General features: G+C 35.6%; 1 protein-coding gene across 1 annotated transcript; it reads left to right on the forward strand.

Annotated features, from left to right (window-relative positions):
* Positions 1 to 1,388: 1,388 nt before the first annotated feature.
* On the forward strand, positions 1,389 to 17,032 carry LOC123531109 (mucin-5AC-like). The gene is made up of 26 exons (XM_053518200.1): positions 1,389 to 1,557; positions 2,048 to 2,191; positions 2,945 to 3,095; positions 3,246 to 3,487; positions 3,729 to 3,824; positions 4,339 to 4,489; positions 5,076 to 5,195; positions 5,791 to 5,937; positions 6,532 to 6,660; positions 7,130 to 7,267; positions 8,495 to 8,665; positions 9,226 to 9,356; positions 9,794 to 9,998; positions 10,313 to 10,396; positions 10,610 to 10,959; positions 11,333 to 11,348; positions 11,505 to 11,594; positions 12,505 to 12,681; positions 13,191 to 13,280; positions 13,566 to 13,640; positions 14,045 to 14,266; positions 14,934 to 14,980; positions 15,419 to 15,473; positions 15,936 to 16,027; positions 16,532 to 16,639; positions 16,928 to 17,032. The coding sequence occupies exons 1-26, from the start codon at positions 1,414 to 1,416 to the stop codon at positions 17,030 to 17,032; spliced, it is 3,480 nt and encodes a 1,159-aa protein (XP_053374175.1). The 5' UTR covers positions 1,389 to 1,413.
* The last annotated feature ends 475 nt before the right edge of the window (positions 17,033 to 17,507 follow it).

A 17,507-nucleotide genomic window follows, 5' to 3' on the forward strand; every position in this document is an offset into this window, starting at 1 on the left:
TCCTGGTTTTGAGACAGGTTCACCAGCGACAGGAACAGGGTCGACTATAAGTCCTGGTTTTGAGACAGGTTCACCAGCGACAGGAACAGGGTCGACTATAAGCCCTGTTTTTGGGACAGGTTCACCAGCGACAGGAACAACGTCGACTGTCAGTCCTGTGTTTGGGACAGGTTCACTTGCGACAGCGCCAACTGAGAGTCCTGGTTTTGAGACAGGTTCACCAGCGACAGGAACAGGGCTGACTATAAGCCCTGTTTTTGGGACAGGTTCACTTGCGACAGGAACAACGCCGACTGTCAGTCCTGGTTTTGAAACAGGTTCACCAGCGACAGGAACAACCCCGACTGTCAGTCCTGTGTTTGGGACAGGTTCACTGGCGACAGCCCCCGTCGACTGTCATCCCCGTATTGAGACATCCACTCCGGCGACAGGGACTTGGGTCAACAGTCAGTGCCAGATTTGAAACTGTCACGTCTGGTTTCGGAACACCAAACGAATCATATTCCGTAGTACATACAACGACAACTGCCATGCCTGAGCCCAATTTTCATTTTCCAGATAAGTCAATATGCGTGAGTATAAAAGTGTACACATTTTATTTAAACTTAGTTCATGGATAAAAATATTACTGAGTTTTAAGAAATTAGTTTTTACATTCAATATGGTGAAGTATTGCTTTTTTACCTCGTGTTTTTTAATTGGGATTTATATTATAACATATATTATTTAATTTTGTATCGTAATCATGGGGTATATATATATACGTTACTTTATTAGTTACACATTGGCCTTTGACAGGTCGTATGGGGATGTTGCACATTTCATCTCCCCTAATGAACAGACTAAATCAAAGTGGTCCTACCATCGAAAATGCGGTTTGGTGCTTCCTATGCATTGAAAATATATTTCGTGTAGATTTGATTAACTTTCTCAACTGTTACAGTAGTATTACCTGCTGCACGACTACTATCCGACAGACTGTCTTATGACTGCCGAGTATTTGCCTTAAAAATAAGCCCACCCCCATCCGCTTTGATTTAATGTTCGTATTTCTGGTCCTTTAAACTCATAGAGTTCAGTCATTTTAATTTTTAACAAAAGTACGCTTTAGCCAGTCTAGGAGTGATTGGTGTAACAGTTTACTTTTCATTAACTCAGACTTCTATTGTTTTGTATTCTTACGTTCTTGACTGCCAACTGTCCTTTTTATAAACTTGTTTCAGACACAATAATGTATCTTTGCCAATTTCTACAAATCCATTCAATCTTGTCTCGGACTGGTATTTTCTTAAAGATTTTAAAGTTATCGCATAAATATATAGAAACGATTTCTGTTAACAGTTCTATTAAAAGGTGACTAGAGCAAAGTTATCTAATCTAATTTCTCCATTTACAGTTTTATGCCGAGAGAAAATGGGTATAGAGAAAGGTTACATCAAACAAAGTATGATTACAGTTTCATCATCACGTGACGGCAACGTAAGCCCGCATAACTCCGCCCTCAACAGTCCGGGGGCGTGGCTTGCAAACAGAAATGATGGAACTCAATATATCCAGGTATTCTAATACTAGAATTTAATGTTACTGGCTCAATTAAAACTCGTATTATAATGTATTTGTATCCGACTCTACATAAATCGTCAATGCATAGTTTTGGACACTACATTTTTTGGGCAAAATGAAAACTTGACGAAAATCAATTATCAAAATATATTTCTAATGTCATGCAACAAAACACTTATTGTTTATGGTTTGCTTATGGATAGACAAAACTATTGCCCAAGTAAAGGAAGGATATTCATTCATATGTTATCGGGCCATAGTTTGTACAACATGGCTACTAAATTTGTTCGAGCAAAAGTCAAACTTTGAAGAAGAACATTAATTTTATTGCATATATCATCTATTAAAACATTCATTCGGTCCACAAGAAATAGTCTAAAAATCCAGTCAATAAGTTGATATTTTTCTTGAGCATTTGAGTCTCAAAAATAATAGCACTGTTAACCATAAAAGATAATACCTTACCTTTATCTTGTATTTCTAGGTGAAATTTCTGTCTCCACAAATCCTGACTGGTCTGATTACCCAAGGAAATGCACAGACTAATTCCTTTGTTACATCGTACGCAATCTACTTCTCTAGTGATGGATTCCAATGGACACCATACACTGAAGTTGGACATGAAAAGGTAATTTAGCGTAAATATTACATATTCAGCTACATGGTTAGAGCAAAAAACTCCATATGTGTAGAACAAAGCATCGTCTGGCAGACACTCGATAAAGAAGCAGAAGGTCACATGAAAACATGAATGAAAACTCTATGGTGAACTGGGCTGTCGCGACTCATGAAAAGTTACTGACATGTCACAGTTTGTGGTAGAGTTACAGGAAGTTAAACTGCTTTTGATCTGCTCATTCTGTACGATCGTTTATTAATTTGGTAATTCTGCCTCGGGGCACGGTTAGTATAGTTCAACTCCTAAGTGGTTAAGATATCAAAAGTAGTTTACTGGTTAACAATAGAGCGTCGTTAACTGAAGTACCCATATATTAAATGGATATATAATCTGAAGTGTTTCAATAATTCTTAATACATATTTGTTTTAAAACATAGTCAAAATATGAAGGCGTGTTTTATATAAATAGGTCGTATTTTTATGATTGTGGATACAAACGATTTGATAACACAGATATAATCTATATAGAAATACACGTATGATGCTTTCGGTTGCTGTGCTTTTTACTGGACGTTTCGATTTTATATCCACATGAGCTTTTTAGTGTGGCAAAAGAACGCTCAACAAAAAGCAAAGCTAGATAAAATAATCATCATATTAAGAATTGCTGTCACGACTAAAAAAAAAATGATAAAAAGCTTGATTCATAAAAATTACAAATGAAACTTTTGAATTGCTTCATTTTTAACTGTTTACTAACAGGTGTTTCAAGCTAACACAGACGGACATTCCAAAGCAACCAACTGGTTCGAGCATGCTATTCGGGCGCAATATATCAGAGTTGTACCAAGAACTTGGCAGGGAGGAATAACAATGAGACTCGAATTACTTGGTTGTTATCAGGGTTCTACAAGTAAGTCAGTTGATATTAAAACTTTTTCAAAACATGAAACAATTTGTACGAAAGAAAATCATTGCATTTAAAGATCATTGTTAAACCTTTATATTTTTTTCTATATATTAACATGCAATATTATTAGTTAATGTTATCACTATTCTGTAGCCATTTTACCGCCGCCGACAAGACAGCCTCATCCGTCGTCAACCACTAATAGTACCAACGCTCATCACGAAACGACACAACCAGTCAATACAACTGGATATAGTCACTTGACCCCCTGTTTTCACGGTTTAGATATATCTGCCTGTCCGACAGAGGGTTGTGAAGACGGATTGTTTTGTGACGGTCTGAAATGTGTGAAGAAAGAAGAATGCACTTGTATGGTCGACGGTCAAATAGTTCTGGTAAATGGATAATATGCATTACTTTGTTACATTCTTAGTATATGTCAAATAATATCATATTTATAGTAAATTATAAAGGCAGCCATATATGAAGGTAAATATAAAGAAAAGCTTCGAATGATAATCAATATTAAAAATTTTGACATTTTTTTAGAAAACAATAGCTCATACACTCAAAACTTCCACACGTACATTACCGGGTTAACCTATTCATATTTTACCTATATTTTTATTCAAATAGCCTGGGAGATTCAAGGAAAGTAGCACTTGTGACACGTGCAGGTGTGTAGCTGGTGAGATCACGTGCTCACCTTTCAGATGTCCTCAATGCGATCACGTAAGTTTAAAAATCTTGTCTCTGAATTGTTTCTTTTGAAGCTAATCTATCTACAGCTGCATTAATTGTAACCCAGTGTAATTTTGGTGAATATAACATAACAAAGCATTTAAAAATTTGTTAAAAAAAAATGTCATGGTCGATATAACATAACAAAGCATTTAAAAAATTGTTATATTATATGCCGATCACCAGACAAGTTCATTTTACCTCCAGGAACATATGACTGATGCAATTTCTTATTCATTACTATTACTATGTTAGGTGGAAATCATAGGTCAAAACAAAAGGAAAAGAAAATCATACATTTACTGTAACGAGTCTTATAAACTTGTACTTTCCTACCAGTTCATAAATATATGGAATGCCGTATTCACGTATAAAATGGCAACCGTTACTTTTCCTGTTAAAATCACTTTAGATATTTAAATTACTGTCTTTGGCTGATCAACCTAAAACTGACTATTGCATAAAAATCTTAGTATATTTAAGGAGAATTTCGTTCCGTTTTCAGGGCCTTTCTATGAGTGTTAACAAAACAACATGCGAGTGTGGGTGCGAAGCCTGCGAAATAGGTCAATACCGTTGTGGAAGTGGAGTGTGTATTGCCAACAGTCACCGGTGTGATGGAATCATAGATTGTATAGATGACGAAATTGGCTGTGGTGTGTACCTAACTAGATACCGACCATCTTCTTAGAAAATACGTCGAATTTACTTAACACATGCATATCCATATACTATAAATTTGATAAATGCAAATCTACAGGCAGTTAAACCGTCAAGCTCCTCACAGCGGTTATCTTCCCTTGCGTTCGTTCATTATATACCGGTAAGGGGAGGTAATTACTGCGGGGAGTTTGTGAAACCGTAGTGACACTCGGTACTTTCCGTGACATTACGTATTCTCATAGGCAGTTCGGAATTCATCGGACCAAAAATATAGCAACTCTCCGTAAAAGCTGAAGAATTCCGAAATCGCATACGCAGATTCCGTAATTTGAGGATTTTCATTACTGCTGGTTTCGGTCATTGGCTAAACAGTATAATTTTGACCACGCACTTTAAACTAGTGTAGTCTAGAATGAATTCAAATGTTCATACATCCAAATTAATTTTATTTTCTAGAAACATTGAAGAAAACAATTGCAAAATATTATTTTAGTATCTTTGTTTCTAAATATTCCATAATTATAGCTTATCAAAAATGGAAAATATGAACAATAAATAAAAATTATGAATTGTTTTTAGCATCTACACCAATGTTTACACCTCCACTTGGCAACACGGCAACCCCGACGATCGAGCCCCACACCGGTATGCACGACAACCCAACCACAAAACAGCATTCTACTATTACTCAGGAGCCGGGTATGGTTACTGCATAGTGCTTACATTATTTAAGTTTTAAAACAACTATCGACTTGAGATAGAGCCTGCTTTTTGTAGTGAAGTAAGCCATGAAATTGGCGGTTATAAAAAACTGTTGATTTTATATCAAAGAAACTGTCTATATCTTATCAGTTAAACATCATCTACGTAAAATGCTGTGTTACAGTTAACAAAAACTTATAATATTTTTAGATGCGAACTAATTGCGTAATATTATTTAATGCAGTCACATTATTTAATGCTGTCACATACATCTTGATGTACTGAATATATGTTCAAAAACCCACACATGTAAAAAGAGTCAATATGAGTACACTAAATGTAGCCGAAATAAGTGTGCGTTTTATAATATGTATGGTCTGAACAACCCAGTCATTGATTTCTAAATAGTACGCTCTTCATTGTATAATTTTGAAACAAAACTTTTTATTTGCTTGCTCATGTTTCAAAGTCGTTGGTCTGTTTGTTTTATTCAAGACCTGCTTGTTTTCAATGCCATATCAAAGTTGTTGGTCTACTTGCTTTATTCGCGTGTTCAAGTCCCCGGTTTGCTTACTTACTTAATAAATTTCAGCGCCATGTGAAAGTCGATGGTCGGCTTTCTTCAACCGTGACAAACCTGACACCGGTGACGGAGACAGGGAGATGCTGTCAAAGAATGAACTTAATTCTTTCTGTGGAAATGGAAAAATAACAGGGATTGAATGTGCAACTTCTAATGGTAAACATCTTACACCATTGTGTAGAATAAATAGGCACATGTCATTGTAATGCGCCGTTTAGGGATAGACACATACTAGTGTAATGCGATGTTTAGGAATAGGCACACACCAGTATAATGCGCTATTTAGGAATAGACACATTCCAGTGTAATGCGCCATTTAGGAATAGACACATACCAGTGTAATGCGCTGTTTATGTATAGGCACAAACCAGTGTAATGCGCTGTTTAGGAATAGACACATACCAGTGTAATGCGCTGTTTAGGAATAGGCACATACCAGTGTGATGCGCTGTTTAGGAATTGTACATACCAGTGTAATGCGATGTTTAGGAAAATGGTCTGATAACATACGTTGTGTTTTTGTTGTTGATGTTGTTGGAGTTTTTAGATATGAATAGCATATGAATACAAATAGTTGGTTTATTTGCATTTTTATTTTGTTATATCAAATCTGTCTAAACGCCAAAAGGCCTTAGCACGGTGTAAACAAAATGGATATTTTCTGTATGTTTTATATGAATATTTAAAAGCAGATTTCCATCTTTTATTCTACATTTTGTGAGCTAAAAGGACTATTTTGTTTTGATTTAGGTATACCGTCATACAGTACAGGGGAGATTATGCAGTGTAGTATCGAGGGCGGTTCTGTCTGCCTGAACGACGATAATTTCCCTGTACCATGCAGTGACTACAAGATCAGATACTTTTGTACCTGTGCCGGTAAATACACGACCTATCCCTTTTGTTGTTTGGTTTGATGCCAATTTCAACATTTTTTAATTAATGTAAAATGGTAAGAGATTACAGCTGCCGCTGCTGAATCATCTGACAATTTCCCACTAGACAGCGGGGGATAAATCGCCTGTTCTAAACATAAAGTTAAAGCATTCATCGCTCTCTGTCTGAAAACCGTTAGACTTAGATGTATCAATATGTTTTGAAACTTCGTACAACAACACTTCTACTGAAATCCTATTCTTCTATTATAGTAAATAGTTGAGTTTGGTCTTTTCAACTTAATATTGCTTGTGAAACTAATGAGAGGCGCTAATTCATAATATCTTTAAAATTTTATCTTATATAACAAATTTGCACCAACAGTTCGCGAATATTACTTGCTGCAAAAGTTATTACGCGGTATACAATTGAAAAATACGAAACTATATCTAACATGAAATGTGTGTTTCAGAGTCTACAACAATTGCACCTGGACCGGAAACAACTGCCACACCGGTATCGGAGACAAGTGGCACAGTTCCTATTATTTGGCCTACAACTGATCATAACCTTTCACCAAACCGAACCTCAACAAATGCAGTTCCATCAGGTTTGTTGTGATATGATCTACATTTTATGCTGTTATTTATTTTTCCAAAAGTAAAGACGCCCATCTTTATTCATAGATTTTACATCTTCAGCTCTCTTATTGTTCCAACATGATTTCGAATTTCAGAGTAAATGGACAATTATTTTTGTACCCCCCAACAACAAAGTTGTAAGGGGGGTATACTAGTTTCAGGTTGTCTGTCTGTCCGTTCGTCCGTCCGTCTGTCCGTAGACACAATCTTGTACGCACCATCTCTCCTCATCCCCTTGACACAATTTATTGAAACTTCACACAAGTGATCAGTAATAACAGTAGTTGTGTTTGTGGTGTGCACGTCTGAGTGCTGTGAGTTTCGTTTTACGGAGGCTGCGATTTTGGTACGTGGCATTCCCTGTTTGATATTTGTCTTTGTTTTTGTGCATGGGGCATGTTAGGTTCTTTCAGAAAAAAAATTTGCAGAGTAATAGGACTTTGTTTTTTGTTACTATACTATATACATAGACACAATCTTGTGCGCACCATCTCTCCTCATCCCCTCGACACAATTCAATGAAACTTCACACAAGTGATCAGTACCAACAGTACTTGTGCATAGGGCATGTTAGGTTCTTTCAGAAAAAAAAATGTGCAGAGTTACGGGACTTTGTTTTTTGTTACTTTACTTATATACATAGAAACAATCTTGTGCGCACCATCTCCTCATCCGCTTGATACAATTTAATGAAACTTCACACAAGTGATCAGTAAAACAGTAGTTGTACATGGGCATGGTAGTTTATTTCACAACAAAAATTGCAAGTTACGGGACTTTGTTTCTATTTAACTTACTAGGTAATATAGTCTGCATATGACAAATCTTGTGCGCGCCTAATCTTCCGAACCTTTGACACTCAATTTTACTGAAACTTACACAAGTGATCAGTACAACCCTAGTTGTGCATGGTACATGTTACGTTCTTTTAGATTAATATCCTGCGGTAGTTATTGGGACTTTGTTTTTGTTACTATACTGTATACATCTGTTATATTCATACGTCACTTAATTAGAATCTTGTGTGCGTCAATTGCAATGTACTTAAATGTGTCCAGTTGCATGCACGGGGGATAACATTCATCACCTTTAGTGATAGCTCTAGTTTCAAAGTTCTTTGGCAGATAGTTTTAACGTTAATGTTGAGCGAGCAATTCATTATGATTAGGTATTACTCTAAATTATATTTTTAACAGTCACAGAAAGGACAAACTTGTGTGGCCCATCCAACAGACAAATAGGGTCACAGTTACCGTTCCAAAACAGTTCTCAACAGACAATTTATGGGGTCAACAGTTACCGTTCAAACAGTTCCCCAACAGACAAATATGGGTCACCAGTTACCGTTCCAAACAGTTCCTCAACAGGTAAATGTCTAAGCATTCAAATAAGAAGAAACATCACTAGATTGGTCTTAAATAACTTATAGTTTCACATTATTTAGGGTGTGTGTAATATACTTAAATCAAAAATTAAAAATGGGAATCATTATCGCTTCTGAAAACGTTTTTATTTTCTGTCAGTGTTTTTTTTTATTTTACCTTCACTACTTACTTTGTATGATACTTACTTATTTTTATTAACTCATTTTGTGTTTTCATAGTTTCTGTGGACACAGCAACGTCATCATCATTAATTCAAGAAAAATGACTAAAACACGAATTGTTTGATGTATTTATTTAATATGGTTTGGTTCGGCATATGGTTGTCATGGCTGGGTGAAGAAAAATGTATGTCAATGATTGTAAATGTTAAATGTAAATTGAAACTGAATGTTCTTTCCCCAGAAATGACCGCAAGTGTTTTTATAATAGTAAATACACAAGCTATAATTTAGAAAATATTTTCCTTGTCCAAGCGAAGTTGGAAGTACGAGAAATATACAATATTTCAATTTAATAACGTGATTTATATCATAATATTATAGTTACAGGTTCCACAACTGCGACCCCAGTAATCGCTAAGAGCAGCACGGTTACTGCCCCTGTTTTCTGCAAGAGCCGCTGGTCCTCGTGGATAAACAAAGACCGACCTACAACGGGTGACGGAGATAGAGAGGTGACTATGTTTGAATGATTAATTCGATCACTAGCGATTTCAATGATCAAACATTTTAAACGATAGATACGAGCCATCTTTTGTGAGACATAGTAGGCGTCTTCAAATCTGTTGTCTTGGATGCTGACATCAACAATCTTTTTCTAAAATATATACAACTTCTGCAATCACAAATTGGTATTCATTTTTTTAAACGTAACTATTGAAATGGTGTTAGACATTTTATGTTCTTGAAATTATTCATTCCTTTGTTAAATTCGTTCAGATTATTCATGTTATTGTCATATGGCTCGAACACGGAACTCCTGGCATACAGGGCAAGTGCTGTTTGGTTTAGTTAACAGGCGGACTGACACATATATTCTTCCCTTTCAAGACAGAGTCCGTTCCTTGATACTAAACTGACTTTGTACAACTACATGATTTCTATTCAACAGTTATGGTCAAAGACAGAAAAGGAAGCTTTTTGTGGTCAGGGATATATCACCGGTATAGAATGTGTCTCGGACAGCGGAATACCTTCATACAGCACAGGGGAGATAATGCAATGTTCTATCGAAGGTGGATCTGTTTGTTTGAACGCTGACAACTTCCCGGTTGCATGCAGTGACTATAAAATTAGATATTTCTGTACATGTTCTGGTAAGCAACAATATGATATGCTTTTTATTTTAACAGTAAATTTGTAATAGTATACTATGATGACCGAAAATGCTTAAGAGGCGTGAGTTTAAAACGTCCGGCAATAATTGTCAAGAACTTTACATCTCACATAGTTTCATACAAAAAAGGGTTTAGTAAATTTGGCATATATTCAGAAATCTACACTTACATTTCTGACTTGTTATGGAAAGATGTTTGGCGATTCGTTTATTTTCTATATTCAGTGAAGAATTTTATTCTGGCGTACTTTAATTTCTTTTGTAACTAAGATTCATGTGCTATGATTATTATAGATACACAGACACCCGTACCGAGCACACCAGTATCAGGAAATCACCCACCTACTTTGCAGACGACAAAGAAACCGCCGTATGGAGGTGAGGAATTGAAAAAAATGTTTTCACTACTTGACCTTTCGTTTGAAAAAAAATCGGTTCTAACTTGACGCTTATTTAATAAAACAAGCAAGTTGAATAACACACTAAATCGCTCAAAGCAATCTTTTAGCTTACTAGTACTTCTACATGCTATCAACATTGAGTTACCTTTCTTGTACCAATGTTTATTTTTCACATTATCTTTTTCCCCAGATCAACACGCTACTCAGACATTGCCTCAGTACTTATCAACTAAAACACACCAAAGCACTACCATGCTGGTTCCAGTAATGTGCAAGGAGGGCTGGTCAACTTGGATTAACCGGGACTCGCCAAACAATGGAACCGGTGACATTGAAAGAATGACACAGCGTGAAATGAGCAACTTTTGTTCTGGAGGTAGAATGTCCGAGATTGAGTGTATAACGTCATCCGGAATACCCTCGTACAGTACCGGCGAGATCATATCATGCTCGGTAAATAACGGACTGGAATGCCTGAATGAAAACAACTTCCCTGTAACTTGCAGCGACTACAAAGTCCGATATTTACTGTCTGTGTTGGTAAGATCCCCCCCCCCCCTTAATATTGTGTTGGCCCCCACGCTGTTACAGCAGAAGCCCCAATCCCATATATTCAAGAACCCATTAGACCCAAATAAATAAAAGCCTAAGTACCACCGTGAGACTCACTCATCACGCGGATCACTACTCCTCTCCGCCTTAATAACCTACCAAGGCCCCTCGCACTCTTGCACGCGTCGCAAATGCAACACGTCTTTCCTTCCTGTATCGAGTTCCCAATCGCGAATATTCGGATTATTTCTTTATACACTATCTTGATATGTTTAAGGGTTTTAATATGAGATAAAAATACGCTTAATTACATTATATTAGCACAGTTATGTCAAAAATGGTATAACTTGTCCTTAATCAGATGCTGGTATATTGCAGTAAATTATTTTCTTCAATGATAATGCCAACGTTAATCCTAGTCTTAATAAATAAATGTATAAAATCGTCTGTTTAAGATATAAAGTAGGAAAAAATGCACACTTCTTAAATATATAGATTAATCAAAATCATTGATTTTTTATGATTATTCACAGGAGTTCCAACATTACCTCCGCCCAGAATATCAACAGAACGCCCGACACTTTCACCACCAACAGGATCAACACAGAAACCGGAAGTAATAAGTACGTATTCGCTGTCATCGAAATAAATACCTACATACAAACACTAAATATATACCTGTAGTAACTGGAATCACTATGATGATTTCAGAAGGTAAATTTAATGTTTTATTTTTCGTTAATCCTCCAAATAATAACTTTCTACCCCCGTCAATTCTGCTCTTATGTTTAAACACACACATGTATATACAGTATACCTAAAGATAGATACTCCCCCCACACCCCTGACATACCCATTTGCGCAAACCCATCTATACCCCGTTACAGCATATCACGTTCCCTCCCCTCTTGACATCTCGTATCGCGATATATTTAACCAAAGACACACTATGTTTATTATAATAGCCTCTGACCTCAAGTCCCCCATATGCTCCCCCCCCCGTCAGACTCGAGATGTAAGCCACATCGTTGATTGCGTGTGACTGCAGAGAACTAAACTCTACCTGCACACACCTCCCTCTGATATGCATCTACTCATCTTTGCGCATCGCGTCCCTACTCGCACACATGCACAAGCAGACGTCACAATCATACAACGGATCACCAATGCCTAACCAACATTACAGAAATACCTGGTAACTACACTTATATTTGAATCCAAAAGATTTGGTAAAAACAGGTTTAGGTCTTAAGATTTTGTACCAAGCTATGAAGAATAAGAGGACATCAAAGCTAAAGTGTCGGAACAAGAGATCAAAGCTAAATGTTGGAACAAGACACCAAGAAGTATCTGAATAAAGTTACTTTAAAGCCAACTGTACGAGTTTTACAACTGTAAAATTATGTATTTGTCATTTGTCAAGTCCAATCAATTCCCAATTGGCTTGGTCTAGTACTTATTTTATTTGTGCGTTATTTCTTTTTGTTTTTCGATAGAATAAAACTTATTCCATAAATGTTCTTTAACCTTCAGTTACTCAAACACTGCCACAATCATTATCGACAAAAGCACGCCCAAGCGCTACCATGCTAGTTCCAGTAATGTGCAAGGAGGGCTGGTCAACTTGGATTAACCGGGACTCGCCAAACAATGGAACCGGTGACATTGAAAGAATGACACAGCATGAAATGAGCAACTTTTGTTCTGGAGGTAGAAATATGTCCGAGGATTGAGTGTATAACGGAAACCGGCATACCTGTACAGTACCGGGAGAGCTTTACTCATGCTCGGTAAAATAACGGGATGGAATGTCTGAATGGAAAAACAACTTCCCTGTAAGTGCAGCGACTAAAGTCCGGATATTACTGCTTCCTGTGTGGTAAGGAAATAAAATGGTTTGGCTTTTGCGTTTAAAGAAATTTCAATTCAAGGCTTATAATACAACATGTTTATTTTGAGTCTAGAGAAAAATGTCCATTTGCAAATAGTACGCAGTGGTATAACCGTATTATTATGTTTTTAACAATCATAATGTCCATTCAAAGATTTTTTATATGATACAAAAGTAACTCTGAAAAAAAGTTTAATTTTAAATAAATTGTATTACCAAAGTTAATTTTAAAAATAAAAATGGTGTGGAACCAATTTGCACACGTTTTCAAAATAAGAATCAACCCGTTAATGGAACAAAAATCATTGTTTGTTTCTTCTATTCACAGGAGTTCCAACATTACCTCCGCCCAGAATATCGACAGACCGCCCGACACTTTCACCACCAACAGGATCAACACAAAAACCGGATGTAATAAGTATGTATTCTCTGTCACCAAATAAAATACATGCATCAAGCGATAAATGTATGGCCTGTTGTTGTTCTGGAATCATCTACATGATTATTTTAGAAGTATTTATTTGTTGTCTTTTTTCGTATTCGTTTACTATTTTGATATACATTCGTTAAGTTTTGCCGGAGATATTGGTCTCTCGGCCTGCGTTGGTGGTCGTTCTAATTGCATTTCTTCGATAGCATAGTGTTAGTTTTAAAACATCAGACACAATGTCACATGTTAGGACATATCATATTTATATTTTAGGTCCAAATACAATAACAGCAGCCGACAAAACAACAACGGATCATCCAATGCCTAACCACATTACAAAAATACCTGGTAATTATAAATACTCGTACATGTATCCTTTGAACCAAATAGATTTGAAAGAGGTATAACTCTGAAACAAAGAACATTTTCGACCAATAGTAAATTTATATTTTATATTTTGGTATCATGATATTAAATATCTTATGACATCAAATCAAAAGTGCAGGGAACAAAACAACATTAAGATGTTATCTGAAACAAAAATTCTCTATAGCCAACTCCTTGATTTGTAAGTCAAAAACTAAATTCATGTTATTGTATATCATCAAGATGAACAGAGTTCATCAGTATTTGTTCTGGATTTTATATGTATTGCTAGTTGTCTAAATTAAGTATTTAATTTATTCTTAAGGTTTTATTTTCATATCCATTTTCTTAATATGTTGCATCTCACCAATGTGTTTATCTTGCAGTGACAGAAGCGCCTTGCATACCAGAAAATTGTCCACCAATGATCAGACCAACAGTTAAGGCAGGAGAGGTGTTGAGAATTGTATTTGACGACAGAGGGTGCTGTACCAAGTACGAAGTGTTCTGCAAACCAGAGGAGTGTTCCCCACCTACCCTTGTGTGTCCTACACCAATGGTCTTACAGCCTGCTAATCCACATGAATGTTGTCCTACATACCGATGCAGTATGTATAATGTTTTCACAGTCATTTGAAGATATCTGTTCTACTCGTTTGCCTTGCGGTAAGGCGACCGCTTTGAGTACAAGAGAGAGAGGTCAGGTGCTTGCTCCTTGTCCACCGTTTTGCCAGTGACATGAAACATGATAAAAGTTGCTCTTTTCCGTGTTTTTTAGTATTCAAAAGAAGCTGATTTCTTTTCTGTTATATCCTCATGGCGAAAATACTGAAAGCAATAAGGTGCCGAGGAAAATTAATAACATAAGGTGCAAACTGTGTTTTTACATAGACATGGAATAATGTGATTTTAGATAAATATACATGTAAAACAAAAATTTATATTGCATTTTTTTTGCAATAAAAATGTTTCTTCTTCTAGTTAGTTCTGTGAACACAGGTTTGTTTTAATTGTTGATTTACATTGCCAGTCAATGTTCCTATTAGTATAGAAATAGATTCAAAATTGTAATTCTATGGTGACAAAATATAGATAAATGCTATTATACCAGTGCTAGAGAATGAAATTCTAAAGCATTCTGCAAGTTTTTTAATATAGATCTTTCGAAAATACTTTAAGGATTAATCATGCTTTCAGAATTACTATACCATCATGTCGAAGATGTACTTGAACGGCTAATCTAAGTTATGATTTTATTTTTACTTTTTGTTTCAGTGTGTCCTCCATCCTGTCCTGCTGTACAAAAGCCTAACTGCTCACATGTAAGTATCTGTCCGCAACATACAGTTAGCTGAATGGCAATAATTTATAGTGGAAAGTTTCCATTGTTTTGTAAATATAACTGACCAAATGGCAGTTACAATACGCACAAAAGTTATCTGAAAACATGGAATGGAATTAGATAATATAATATACCTTAGTATACTTTATATTCTTTTCATAGCCATTCAAATTTATCATGAAATGGTTATTAATACTTCTACTTATGTCGATGTCAGAACAATGTTAAACACCATATCTCGTTTCGACTACTACATAGTTAAATAATTAATCAACAAAATCTTTTCGTTATTTCCATAAACTGCTTCACTGATCAACATATAAATTGCACGCATAATTGACCAGAATATCGAAATAGATAAATTTTGTTATTATCATGTTCATCTAAAGTAATGTATATTTTCCTTGTGTAATTCCAGGGATCAGAGACAGTTGAAATTAAAGTTGGCTGTAACTGCACACAGTTTGCATGTGGTAAGCATCACAGCTGTTTTGTGTTTCGTATGGTGGCTGATTTGTTTCACTCTATGTTTTCGATCTGCGGCCCAGACAGGCAGAAAAATGAATAAATTAATAAATAAGTAAATAATGAATAAATAGATATATACACATCGATATTTAAGATGTCTTAATGGCGGGAATTTCTGAACAGCGGGATCGTTAAATGAATGCATTCTAAACAGCAAGGGCACGGTACAGATTGACAAAATGAAACATTTCATACTTCATAGTTTCATTTTACTTTATAATTATATATATTAACACAACTTTCTATATAAATTATTGGTCTAGATCTTCACCTAGTTTAGATAATTTCAGATTTTAAATATTCTAGCTTTTGTAACGTTAATCTAAGTTCAAACTTTAGCAGCCGTCGATTTTATGGGATTTTGTAGAACAGTTGTGCGACAGATTGTGTAATTAACTGTATTTCAGTTTCAAAATCATCACAGACAAGTACCTGTACATACGTTGGTGCGCAGAATAATTCAGTTTCAGGTTCTTCAAATGCAACACAGACTTATCAGGTTAGTATTATGTAAGCTTCCAAATGCATTTTCACATGGTATGCATAAAGTAAAAGTAATCAACAATGTATTCGTTAAAACAACGCGAGAAAAATCACCGATTTTAAAATGTCTTGAAATGTGACAAAATCCAGTACTTCTGCTTCTAGTATTCACTCATTTTTGGTGTATGAAAACTTGGCCGTCTGAATCCTTAATTGCATACCGTTAAATTTTGATGTCTTTACAGTTCTGATAATTTATTTGCTTTTAGAAATATTACTGTTTCTTTTAATCAATACAACTAATTCTTCTTCTTTTCTGGTTGATAAGTATTCTTTCAAATACATTCGGAATGTTATCATTTAATAATCAAGTACACAAAAAATTTATAAAGTGCGCTTTACAAAGACATTTTACCTTATAGAGAGACTTTTGCTACACTACATATTCACGCTTATATATGGGTGCCCTTTCTAAGCAATACTTACAGAACTTTTACTTTACTAAATATGTACTCAACAGATTGGCGACTCTTGGTCAGATGGACAATGCAAACAATGCGCATGCGTGGAACGACTTGGAAGGGCAGAAATATCGTGCCAGGAAAAGATATGTCCTGTTTGTCAATTGGTATGTGATACAAAACTACGTAAACCTCTTATGCATATAACCCACTTGGTCAATAATTTTCAGTTACAAATTGTAGACAAGAGCATTTGACATGTAATGCATCACAAATGATTTTCCAGTTTGTTTTAATTAATCGTTTCACTTCTTTTACGCCACTAAAAAGACAATTGAGAACGAAGGAATTATGACCTTATCATGCTGGTTCTAAGAAATTGAAAGAGACATATACGTTGCTTGTTTCTTTACGTATTGAAGTTAATATTATGATATGTTTATATTAAATATCAGGGCTACAAAAGTGTTCGCCAAGCCGGGGAGTGCTGTGGGAAATGTGAGCAAACAGGATGTGTGATTAATGGAACTGTATACACGGTATGTATGCACATACAATGAATCAATTGAATATAAAATGGAGTTTTTCTCTTTCTTCCAACAATATGATAAAAGTATCAAACTTTTGTTAAGCAAAGTTCCCATAAAAACGAATGGCAATAATTAATTCTTCGTTAACACTTTTATGATACCTATAGCCAAATCTTAAAGGAACTAGCCCCACGATCGCACGAAAACACAAGGAAAAAAGAAAATTGTTAGATATCAGATCATTATTGCCATATATCTTAAGAAGATTTTGGGTCTTAGCTACTTACAAATTATATTTTATTGAAACACATAAGAATAAGTTATCTTCTAGATTTCTTTTCTTTCAAAATTGAAAAGGGTTTGTCACAGGGTTCCAGTAATAACAAATATTTCTACATAATTGAGCCGTGTCATTGGAAAACCAACATAGGGTGTTTGCGACCCGCATGGATCCATGACCAGACTGCGCATTCCGCGCTTTCTGGGTGAATCCATTACAGTTCGC

The sequence above is a fragment of the Mercenaria mercenaria genome, chromosome 11 (assembly GCF_021730395.1).
Source record: "Mercenaria mercenaria strain notata chromosome 11, MADL_Memer_1, whole genome shotgun sequence".
NCBI lineage: Eukaryota > Metazoa > Mollusca > Bivalvia > Venerida > Veneridae > Mercenaria > Mercenaria mercenaria.